The 11,817-nt window shown below is 43.4% G+C and overlaps 1 protein-coding gene across 1 annotated transcript in view; it reads right to left on the bottom strand.

Moving 5' to 3' along the window:
- Positions 1-2,420: 2,420 nt before the first annotated feature.
- The window catches only part of SLC9A9 (solute carrier family 9 member A9), a 416,256-nt gene continuing 406,859 nt past the window's right edge, over positions 2,421-11,817 (bottom strand). The window contains exons 15-16 of the mRNA XM_019532963.1: positions 5,967-6,072; positions 2,421-2,865 (exon numbers count right to left, since the gene is read on the bottom strand). Coding sequence (XP_019388508.1) covers positions 2,644-2,865; positions 5,967-6,072 — 328 coding nt within the window. The 3' untranslated portion in view covers positions 2,421-2,643. The remainder of the gene's footprint in view (positions 2,866-5,966; positions 6,073-11,817) is intronic.

The raw sequence follows: 11,817 nt of genomic DNA, 5'->3' as shown, positions 1-11,817 counted from the left end.
TATAATAAGGTCACTCCACTGGTGTGGTAGGGGTGGTTTCATGAAATGGGATAAGAAATGTATGCTGCATCTGAGTTGAATTGAGACAAGATACAAAGCCAGACTTTAATGTCAGAGGCATGACCCTGCGTGCTGTATCAAATTTATATGTGCAAATGCCTGACCCTGGTACATCACATGCAGTTACGTGCATGACTGACCATCTGTTTGTTCAGATGCTGCATTTGTGCAGATAAGCTGGTATTTCCACACGTAAATCAATCTCTCTCTCTCTCTCTCAACATGTGCACACATAATGTAAATGTGTAGAAGACTACACCTGACTTTGAACAAAAAAAAGTCCTTGTTAAAATGGAAATTGTTTTCTAGTAATAGCTGTTCAGGAGAACCCATTCCTAGAACAAAGAACACAAACATACTGCTCCCAAAATCAAAGCATACTTGACATACTGTTACATAATGAAAAAAGATGTTAATTTTTTTCCAGCATGCGAGTTGTATAAAAAACATATTCTCAATCTCCAATGGAAAATCTGTTGTTGAATAGAAATAACTGAGCATGATTACTACTGTGAAGAGCAGTCAATGCAGTAATAATAAAAAAGGCTTCTGTCTCTGATCTTATGAGCCGCTCAGACTGATGTCCATCTGGTGTCTTTGCACCTTTTGCAGCATAGGCTTTGAAGCATGCTTTTGCTGAGGCATCCACTGGATTGGCCATCTGGAAAATGCCAAGTACTGTAAGCATTAAACACTAGTTCCAAAAAAATAAAAATAAAAAAGAGGGATAGTTTAGATGCTCCAACAAATGCTTTGACATTATAGTAAATAGTCATTAGAAGACAGACTGGAGCTCTCATCCTTTCTCCCCTGATGAGTGGCTTAGCCCTCAGACCAGAGAGTCATGATCATTGCTGTGCATTTTCTCTCTTTCTCTCTGGCCCAGTGAATAATTATTTTGTTCATTTCCAAATTAAACAGTTTCAACAGAAGAAGCAGAGAGGTGATCAGAGCAGAACACTCTTATGGTGCTCAGAGTATACATTTGGGAGGTGGGAGATTCATCTTCAGATCCCCTTCAAGTAATGGAGAGAACTGAAGTTGGGTGTCCCGCATCCCAATGAGTGCCCTACCTATTGGGTTAGGGTGGATGGCCCTGTTGATGAGAGTTCTGGTAGAGACATCTTAACTTCAGCAGAAAGTTCACGGGTGTGAAAGCAGATCACTTTCTTGCAGTCATCTCTATGCAGCATATGGCAAGGTACCTAAGTGCTCGAGGGGTAGAGTTTGACTCACACTTCTCCTTAGCATTTCCCTTTAGCATGCTGGGGTGCTTAAAGTTATGTTTACACTAGAATTGAAAACTCTGCTTTATTGCCAAAGTAGTAAACACTAACTATCCATGCCCGCTCTTGTTCCTGCACCATAACATCTTCCTCAAAAATGATGTGGTCAAGATACCTTTGTGTGCTCCTACTATTGTGCTCAAGATTTGAATTTTTAGTGGCTTGGGCCCTTTCAGGGTGTCCTCACTACCTAGTTTTTGGGGCTGATTTACCTAGAAAAGGAGTACAGTGGTTGGGCGTATTGTCTTGGCAATGAGACAGAGAGATACTCTGACTCTCTACAGACAGTGCGTGGGGAACTGAGATGTCTAAACCCATGGTTTCACCTAGGTGGTAAGTACTGCAGCGAGTTATGTTTGAGCACATCCATTTTAGGGATCTCTGGGTATGGACATACAAAAAACTTAGAGGTGTAACCTACATTACCCACAGTAGAAACAAACAGTTGATAGACAATGTAAGCCTCTAACCTGGGGTAAATTTTATTTATCTGGAGAATTACATCTTGAGAGAATTTGGAGTAAAATGCAACTGAGGTGAATTATACCAGTTTAAGGATTTGTCTCTCTCCACCCATCCTGGGGTAGCTGTTTGTTAAATGTACACAGGCTATTTCCCACTCCTCCTTATGTGGTGGTGAAGTTCTGTAATAGTGCCAGCTACCCTGGGATAGCAGTGCATCTGTCTGTTTACACTAGGATACAAATCTGATGTTACACTGGAGTACATAAACATCTGTCCATACTCTTGCTTAATACTTCACTGGAGGGCTGCTGAAAGTTTTCATTTTTAGTTTAAAAAAAATGAAAGCACCCCCCCAAAACAAATACCCTCCCACCCCCAAACAAACCCACCACTCATCATATGCCTCAAGCTAGAGCAAATATAAAATAGTCTATGATGATCTGAACAGGAAATAGCTCTTCCTACCTGTTGAATTAAGTAAGAGAAATAATTATATTGTAAAGTCTGTATATGTATGTTTGAGAGGTGAATGGTACAATGAAGTGTCATGTGAGACAGTAAGTGTACCAGTAATGCCCCAGTAAGAGACGGATAGTGGCCTCAGTTTCATTAATGAAAATTGCTGCTTTATATAAAAAAATTTTAGCCATATAATATGGATAGATGATAAACTCGCCTTCCTTCAAGGCAACATGGGATACAGTTGACAAAGTTTTTTGATTTTCTTCAATTTATCCCTTTTTAATACATTTTCTATTCTCTCTCTTGCCTAATATATTTGGCTTGTACTCCTCTGTTTCCATTGCATTTCTTGTGATTACATTTACACTATTCATGCCAAAGAAGTCAACTGGGATTGACCGGGAGTGTATTCAAGCTGGAGTTCATATCCTCCTAATCCAAGGTCTCCTTCATGAATGTTTTCTTTGCCTGGAGTCTGGGGTGAGTCTATTTGGTCCTGTGCTGGCACTGGGGTAGGTGCTCTGGCTTCATAATTCACAGTCAGTTCATCATTATTTACGATGCAGTCCATGTCGTCATCCTTCAGCTGATCCTGGGTGTTTTAAAAAGAAAAATATCTCTGGTTGGTGAAGAGGATTCTTGAAACAGCTTTTCTATTCCAACTTAAACTAGTAATGGGCCTGATGGTTTATGTTCTTATTAACTTCTGTGGAGTTGATTCATACCAGATGCTTCAATGATTCATTTGTCATAATGACCTCATCTTGATGATTTATATTAATCAGTTTGAAGAACGTGACTGCCTGCCACATCCTGCTTTCAGGTACTATTCGAAACCAGCTGTTAAGAGGGATTTAGATGACTAACATATTCATTTCAATTTAAGACATTTGGGGCCTGGGCAGATGTAAGGCCTAGAAAATTCTAAATAAAATTTTAAACCTCAAAACCTACATGTTTAGGCTACTTCAGGCTGCCTTAACTTCTTGGAACATTTTAAAAGCACACTGGGAAAATCAAGTACTATTTTGAGCTGGCTCTCTGTGAACCAGCGTGCTGTTATAGGAGGGCATAGAGCATTTTATGCCTAGTTTTGTCAGACTGCACCACTCCTCGTTCCTCCCTCCTCCTCCAAATGCGTGCAAGGCAAAGACTGCTTTGGAATGCAGCCGGGACTCAACTGCCTAGGGCACCCACAGTCTGCAAGCGGGGGGGAAGTGGAGAGTCTGTGTCAGTTTTACTTCCCTGCTAGGGACCCTGCACAGGGGTTCCAGGATCATTTGGTGCAGCGGGAAGAAAGGGGGACTCTGTCATCAACCTGCTCATGCTTCCTGGGGGGCTGGGTGCTCTGAAGGCCCCACAAGAACTCTACAGCTTTTCAATCCCTGCCCTGAAAGCTATTTAGTCATTTTTACTTCCTTGCAGAGACCCTGTGCTGACCTTCCAGATTCATTTGGAGCATGGGGTGGGAGTGAAAGGGTAGTCAGGTGCTGTTGGGGGTTGAATCACCCCCTGCTGTGGGGCAGGGGGTACATGCTCTGACCATCCCACCCCTACCCAAGATCTCTGCTTTTTTGCCTTCCCTGGAAAGCATTTTATCAATGTAATTTCCCTGCAGGACACTTTGCTGCATGGTCCCAGGTAGGGGGGCAGTGGCATCGGAGGGACTGCCAGGTTCTGTGTGCATTGGCCACATGTGTGGTCCCCTGCTTGTGATTCCCAAGGGCTCCCCAAGAACTCCCCAGCCTTTCCAGCCCCTGGAAAGTCACCATGTCCATCAGCTCCTTGCTATATGGACCCTGGGCACCACATCCCCCTGCCCCTGGGTGCCACAAGCAGGGGGCCACATAGCACCCCCAGAACTTGGCCAACCTGTCATTCTTCCCCCCACAGATGAGCCTGGGACCTACAGAACAGTCTGTGGAGGAAAGTGGAATGGGTGAAATGGCTTTCAGGGCAGGAGGTGGAAAACCCCGGAGTTCTTGGGGGAGCCCCGAGAAGACCCCCGCCCCCCTGTGAATCTGGGACCTTGCAGCACAGGGTCCTGCAGGGAACTGAAATGGACACAATGCTTTCCAGTGCAGGCAAAAAAGCAGGGATTTTGAGAGTGGGGGAAGAACATGCAGCCCCTCAAACACTATAAGCAGGGGACTACAGCCCCCCAGCACTTGGCAACCCTTCTACTCTCACCTCTCCTGCCCAAATACCCCAATGAGCCTGGGACTTGCAGCACAGGCAGTGAAATTGGTTACCCAGATTTCAGGGCAGAGGTTGAAAAGCAGTGGAGTTTGTGGGGGCAGGGATGACCACAGCGCACCCAGATCCTTCTGGGAACCATGAGTAGGGGTTTATTCGGCCCCTGCCCCTAGCATCTGGTAACACTTCTACCCTCCATCATGCTCCTACGCCAATGAGCCTGGGACCCTACTGAGGGACAGTTGTGAAATGGATCCCAATCAGTGGTGTTGGAATGGTTCAATCACTATACAGGCAGTCCTCGACTTACAGTGTTTTGAGTTGCAACATTTTGCACTTACAACATTTATAAATTGACACTCTGTTTCAACTTTCTGACTTTACAATGCTTGACTTTACAATGTTTGGACTTCAAAATGCTTCATCCGATGTGATGCCATGTCACCCATCTCCCTGGAGAACATCTGTCCAAACTTCCTTGGACACTTTTTCTTTAAGAAAGCAGACAAGACTTCAGAGGAACCTGCAGCCAAGACTCCTGAGAAGACTCCAGCCAAGAGACCTTCAAAAAGTCCAGCAGTCACCTCAAAGAAATCCTTCCAAATCAATATGATTGCTTTTCCAAATGAATATGATTGCTATTTATAATATAAATACATTAATGTAGCTATATTGCTCATCTATAATTGATTGAGTACAAAATTCTGGGGTATTTCTGGTGAAAATAGGGTATTGGGCCTCGTTCAGGAACCAATTCCCCATTTATAACATTGTTTCTTACGAGAAAATTCATTCCAAGTTACAACGTTTAGACTTAAGATGTGGTTTTCAGGAACCAATTGTGCTGTAAGTCTGAGGGCTGCCTGTATTTGTCTGCACCCTTATTCTAAGAAAATGTTTCTTCCAAAAATGGTCTGTATTAAATACAAGTAAAAATAAACTCTATATACACACATTTATTTCATGTTTCCTTTTTTCTCTAGATCAAGAGTAAAATAATTGGGCTTGGCTTAAATTCAAGGGCATCTTATATTTGAAAGAATACAGTAAATACTATTGACTTTGAGAGTCAGGAATATAAATATCTTTTGGGGATATGCTTATATAGCACAAGGCTATGCTGTGTGAAGACAGGGGGTGCTAGCTCTGGTTACATACTGCAGGGTACTCCACCATGCTGCCTTGTTCCTTATGGACACATCGTTGAAGGCACAAGTGCTCTGGGGGTGGGCAGGGTGGTGCTTTAATTAGAGCAGTCCTGAGAGCCGCTCTAATTGAAATGTTGCAGTTTTGTGCATCAGTGTACCCATGCTTCAAAATAGCGACAGGGGCGCTTGAACTAAAGTTTTTCGACCATGAAACAATCACCTGGTTCCCAGCACTGTGAGAGCGCCAGATCCAAAGCCCACTAGAATTGATGCAGGGCATTTGTTTAACTACAATGGGCTTTAGATCAAGCCCTAATGGTCATTCAGCAAGCTTAATTCATGTACTTACTCCGTATGCTCTTGGGCTAGTCAGTAGCCTGGCAACAGGATTACACCATTGTGGTAACGTTGTTGTAAGAGGTGGACCGGCATGGGTTAAAATAGGTTTCAGATATCTGTGAAGTCTGTTAAGGAGCATCTTTGATAAGCATATTGATGGTAGCAGGCAGTTCTATTAAAATGGGCATTTTTTTAATTAAAAAGAAAAAAATATGAGTATAAGCTAGTTAAAAGGAAACAAAGGAAATGTCATGTCTTTACCCACCCATTCATCTATCTGATCAGCCAATATCCCATGTAGACTAAACTCCAAAAAGCCATTTGATGATCAAAGCCTGTCAAATATGGCACCATAGCAGCTCAAATAGAAATGTCAGGGGATGCATAATAGCAGAAGGTACCGAAAGATAAAATATGTACAACAAGATTTCCATGTTGAGCGTATTCATCTAATGTCTCCACTGCTATGAAAATGTTTCCCTTACACAATTATATTCAAAATGTTTGAAGATGCAGCTGTATGGGTAACTTTACATAAAAGAGATAATTTTCTGTGTTTCCTTAAAACGCAAACTCAGCTTTTTATAAAATCAGTCTCTCCCTTCAACAGGCAAATATATTTAATCAAATACTAAGCTGTTTTATGGCTAGGGAGTATGCATAAGTTGTCCTCTGTAATGCTTTATTTTCAGTATTCAATATATTCATTTTACTTTTCATACATCAATGCTCCTTTATATGTTATGTAAATAAGTTGGTAACAGACTTATGCTATTGTCTTGCACCTGTCTTTCCAATCTTTTCATCCAAAAGTGCTTTACCGAGATAAAAGAAAAACCTGCTCATCTTTAGCAATTATATCATCCTCATATCTGTCAATAATGATTCTCCCACGAGCAGTTCAAGTTGACTTATCTTCTTTGCTACTTTCACTAGCAATGTAATTTTGACTGTTCAACTGGAAGCCAGTTTTAGGCTATTTTCTCTGTTGAAGAAATTTCCTCTTATTGATTGCTGACTATTTTCTTTCATTAAAGCCTCTAGAAAAGGAAGGAAAATAAATGTAACAAATGTAAAACTAATGAAGACCTAAGAATTTCATAAGTGTCATAAAAGTGTTAATGAGTCTTTAGGTTAACTCTTTTAGTGCCTACCAGGTGTTCCACACTCTCACAAACAAAGCAGAGGCAGTTCACATAGTGAAGAATTTATAAACTAAATAAAGCAACCCTGCTGATTTCAACTGTAGATTTCAAAGCTAGTAAAGACCATTAGATTATTTGGTCTAACCTCCTGTACAGTTTCATCCAATTACCCCTGTACTGAGCCCAATTACTTTGTGTTTTGACAAAGCCATATCTGCCAGAAAGGTGTCCAGCTCTTATTTCAAGATGATAAGATATGGAAAATAAAGACACACCTGGAAGCTCAAATGAAGGAAGGAAGGTCTGGGATTTGCTGGAAAAACAGCCCAAACATTAATTTTATTGACTTGCTTCCTAGGCACATGATTGATCCAGAACTTTATGAGGAATATGAATGAAGAGGTACCTGGCAGACCAGGATACGAACAAATGCTGGGGAGAAAATTTGTGGGTGAAACAGATAAATGATGTTTTTGAGGCTATCATCACTGAGGAAGGGTGATTAGGGTGACACATTAAAGGAGAAGGTTGTGGATAACTGCGTAGGAGCTTGTAGGAGAGGACAAGAAGTTTAAAATGGATTAGCAACAATATAAGTAGATGTCCTACTGTATTTGCTCAGTCTACTTCTTTGTAAAGACAATGGGCAGGTTCCCATTAACTTAGACAGATGTTTCATTGTTTTGTAGATATTTATTTATATGCAGTTGTATCTATAGCTATTGGTGATCATTAGGGATTCTAGTTTTCTCTGTTTAAAAATTGCAAATTCTCTGATAAAACCCCTCATTTAAAACCCCCCATCTGCATTTTTCCATGATTTAAAATAAAATGTCACTGTATAAAGGTATCAACATAACACCATGTTTTATTGATATAATTATGATCTTAAAGCAATTTGGAAGCCTGCCAGTGCCTCAATCATTATAATAAAATCTAAACACCTATATATTTTGGTGTTTGATTTTATTTTTTTTATCATGAAAAATCAAAGCTCTCCCTTCTGTCATCAGAACGTAGGTCCTGCTGTGGCTGTTAGTGCCCCCTCCCCACCCCTGGCCACTGCTTTGTGGCGCTGAGTAGCTATGATATGCTGATGCCCTGTCCCTGTCCATGCCGTTGCCCCTCTGTCCCAAGCCATAGCCCCCTAGCTCTGCCAGTGCCCTCACTCCCAACCCACAGTCAGTTGAACCACTCCCGCCTCCTGGGCCATGCTGGTGCCCCTTACTTTCAACCCACAGCCCCCCCATCCCTGCTGATGCCTGTCATTCCTGACTTGCAACCTGCTGGCCCTACTGGTGCCCTGCATGCCCAACCCACAGACCCCCGCCTCCCCAGTGCCCTGCACTCCCAAGCCACAGTACCCCCCGCAGCACTGCTGGCACCCCTCACTCCTGATTTGCATCCCCCTGTCCTCCCAGCTGGCTCCATCCTGCCCAGTCTAGAGTGTGGCAGCTGTGGCAGCTCTGACTCATGTGAATGGTGGCAGAGCAAGTCCTGTCCTAGCATGGATTGAAGGGAGGAAGAAGGGAGTGCAGCACTCCCACCCTGAGCTGGGGTTCCTGCGCTGCTCCAGGTGGCCTGACTATGCCCCCCTTACCCAGGGCAGCGTCTCTCGGCTGCTCCGCTTCTGCAAGCATGGGCACTGTCCCTGGTGTTGCTGGCCTGGCCACACAGATCTCTGCTGCCCCTGAAGGGCTCTATGTCCCTAACCCTGCTGGAGGGACAGGTGCCTCCCTCCTGCCCTGCTGTAGCCCCTGTGTCTGGACACCTTCCCCCAGCGTTGGCAGACACTGCCCCCCACCCACCCATGCACACACTCCTCTCTCTCTCGCATGCTCCCCCACACAGTCCTAAAGCCCTGGCCCTCCAACCCCCACCCACCATAGACTTACCTGCATCCAGCTGCTGGGGCTTCTCCCACCACCCTGCATGGCTGTATGGCCACAGGCATTTGCACGTGTAGACGCACGTGGTGCCCCCTGCCTCTAGTTGCTCTCTCCCCACTCCCCACCAATCCCCAGCAATTCCTTGCATGCTGGAAGTCTGCCAGCCTACAAGGGAAAACCCACTGTTTCACATGGTTTTCTCTTTTAAAGAGAAAAAAAATCCACATTTTTCTCCTTCAGATGAGAAAATCCACATTTTTCTGCAGCAAATGAAAAACCCAGATCCCTGGTGATCATTATAAAGAAACTGTCCTTAAACCAAAAATTTGAATACAATTTCAGCATACCAAAAGGCAGTAATAAAAGTAGGAATATTATTCCATAATATAATATGAGTTAAAATCCAGGTTGAAGTGATTTCTGATGTTATCAGAGCACTGCATTACTCTATAAATTAGAGAACAGATGTAAGCATGATAAATTAGCTGGAAATTATGTGGTCTTGCATGCAGGACAACATACTGAATTAGTAAAAGGGTAATGATGAATCAGACTCAGAAAATAATAGAAGTTTGTTTATCAAAGCTGTTCCAAACCACTTTCATCTAGAAAACATGAACCTTATGAGATCATGTTTACAGTGAAATTTCAGAACTTGCTGCTTTTGGTTTGTTTCAAGAAGTGCAAAGATGGGTAGGCTTGGCTTTAAAAGATGTAACTGTTTTCTAAGAATAATGTTAATTGCTAAGAATTTCAAACTATTACAGAAACATACATGGGATAACAGCAAACTACCAGTTAGGTGAAGATGCAAATCTATCAGACTTACGTGGCATCATCCCTGCTGTATGGCTCAGAAACATAGACTACCTAAGATAGGCACCTCAAGAGACTGAACAGCTTCCATATGAGATGTCACCATAAAATCCTGAAAATAAAGTGGGAAGACAAAATACCAAACCCAGAGGTACTGGAGCACTTAGGACTGACACGCTTCAAAATCACTATTAAGAAGAGGAGGTTGTGATGGATTGGCTTTGTTGGGAGAATGGGAGGAGACTATATGCCCAGGGATATTTTGTATAATAAGATTTGAGACTGCTTTAGAAAGTGGGGTTGCCCTCTCTGGTGGTACCATGATGTGTGCAAAAATTATATGAAGCCATTCAACAACAACAACAAAGAAAGCTGGGAGGAGCACACAGAATCCCATTCCATCTGGAAGGAACATCTGTCATTGGATGCAGCTCAGCATGAAGCAGCTTTGATCCAGAGGATGGAAGCAAAGCAAGAAAGAAGAATGCAGAGTGCTGTAAACTTGGACTCCAACTCAAGACGACATATGGATCTGTGAAACCTTTAACAAGCTGTGTCACTCTTGAATTGGGCTTGTCAGCCACAAATGGATTCGTAAGGCATCTGACTAGACCTTTTATGTGTACAGTATGATCCAGAGGATCGATGGTTGCCTACCTACAACTGTGTTTTCTGTCTAAGCTGCAAGAAAAACATCAGAAGTATGAAGTAGCCAAGAGCATTGTCTCTTTAAGACAACACACAAAAGTTGTTGAATGGAACGATGGTTTTTTCAGCACTTCTGAAAATTAGCAGATGCCAATATAGTAAAACTATTAGGCCCCTTCTATGCATTACAGGTATTGCACAATTAACTGGTTAGTTGCAGTTACCTGCAGACCAGCTACATGTGCAAAGTAGCTATCACATAATAAAAAGCTCCAACCAGTTATAAAGTTAGACTTTAAAATTTGGACTAACTTTATTGAGTTCCTATTGAGCTTTAATTTGCATGTGTAGCAGGGTCTGTCCTGTGACTGGGAGCCCCATCAGCTGACAGGGTTTCCAGGCACCTGGATACATCTTGCCCAGAATGAAAACCCCAAGCCCTGGGGATCACAGCGGCTGTGACTCCAAAGGGGGTGTGTGGGAGGTATGAAATCCTCAGCCCACACAGGACTCATGTTCTGGCTCCTTACTCACAGTGGAGACTGAAAGACCCTGAACTGATGGAGCTCCTGGCCCCAGCTGTCTCGCACATAGCTGTGACCAAGAGCCCCGTAACTGAGAGGGTTTCTAGTTCTGACTGTGCCTCACATGTAGTTGCAGGACTCTTGGTCCCGGCTACACATGAAGTGCAGTGAGGATAAGGAGCCCTTTAATTTGTGGGGTCTCTTGGCCCTGGCTGTGGGAGGCCTCCATGGTTGGGAGCCCCCAGGATCAGACCCTCGCTTGCACCAGCAATATAGATTTCATAGATTTCATAGACATTAGGGCTGGAAGGGACCTCAGAAGATCATCGAGTCGAGCCCCCTGCCCGAAGGGCAGGAAGTCAGCTGGGATCATAGGATCCCAGCAAGATAAGCATCCAATTTACTTTTGAAGGTGTTCAATTTAGGTGCTTGAACCACCTCCAGTGGCAGGCTATTCCAGACCTTGGGGGCTCGGACAGTAAAGAAATTCTTCCTGATGTCCAGCCTGAAAAGGTCTTGCAGTAGTTTATGACCATTCGACCTCGTCATCCCTTGGGGCGCTCTGGTAAACAAACGTTCCACCAGATACTTACAGTCACCCCTGATAAACTTATAGGTGGCCATCAGATCACCCCTGAGCCTGTGCTTTTCCAGGTTAAAGAACCCCATAGATCTCAGCCTGTTGTCGTAAGGTCTGTTTCCCTGACCTCTGTTCATGTGTGCAGCTCTTCTCTGAATTCTCTCAAGCTTCTCCACATCCTTTTTGAATTGTGGATCCCAAAACTGGACGCAGTACTCCAGCTGCGGCCTCACCAAGGCCGAGTACAAGGGGAGAATGA

Source organism: Crocodylus porosus, unplaced genomic scaffold (genome assembly GCF_001723895.1).
Source record: "Crocodylus porosus isolate Cpor-Errol unplaced genomic scaffold, CroPor_comp1, whole genome shotgun sequence".
Taxonomy (NCBI): domain Eukaryota; kingdom Metazoa; phylum Chordata; order Crocodylia; family Crocodylidae; genus Crocodylus; species Crocodylus porosus.
Note: the sequence above shows the minus strand (reverse complement) of the source record. Positions and strands in the feature narration are given on the sequence as shown.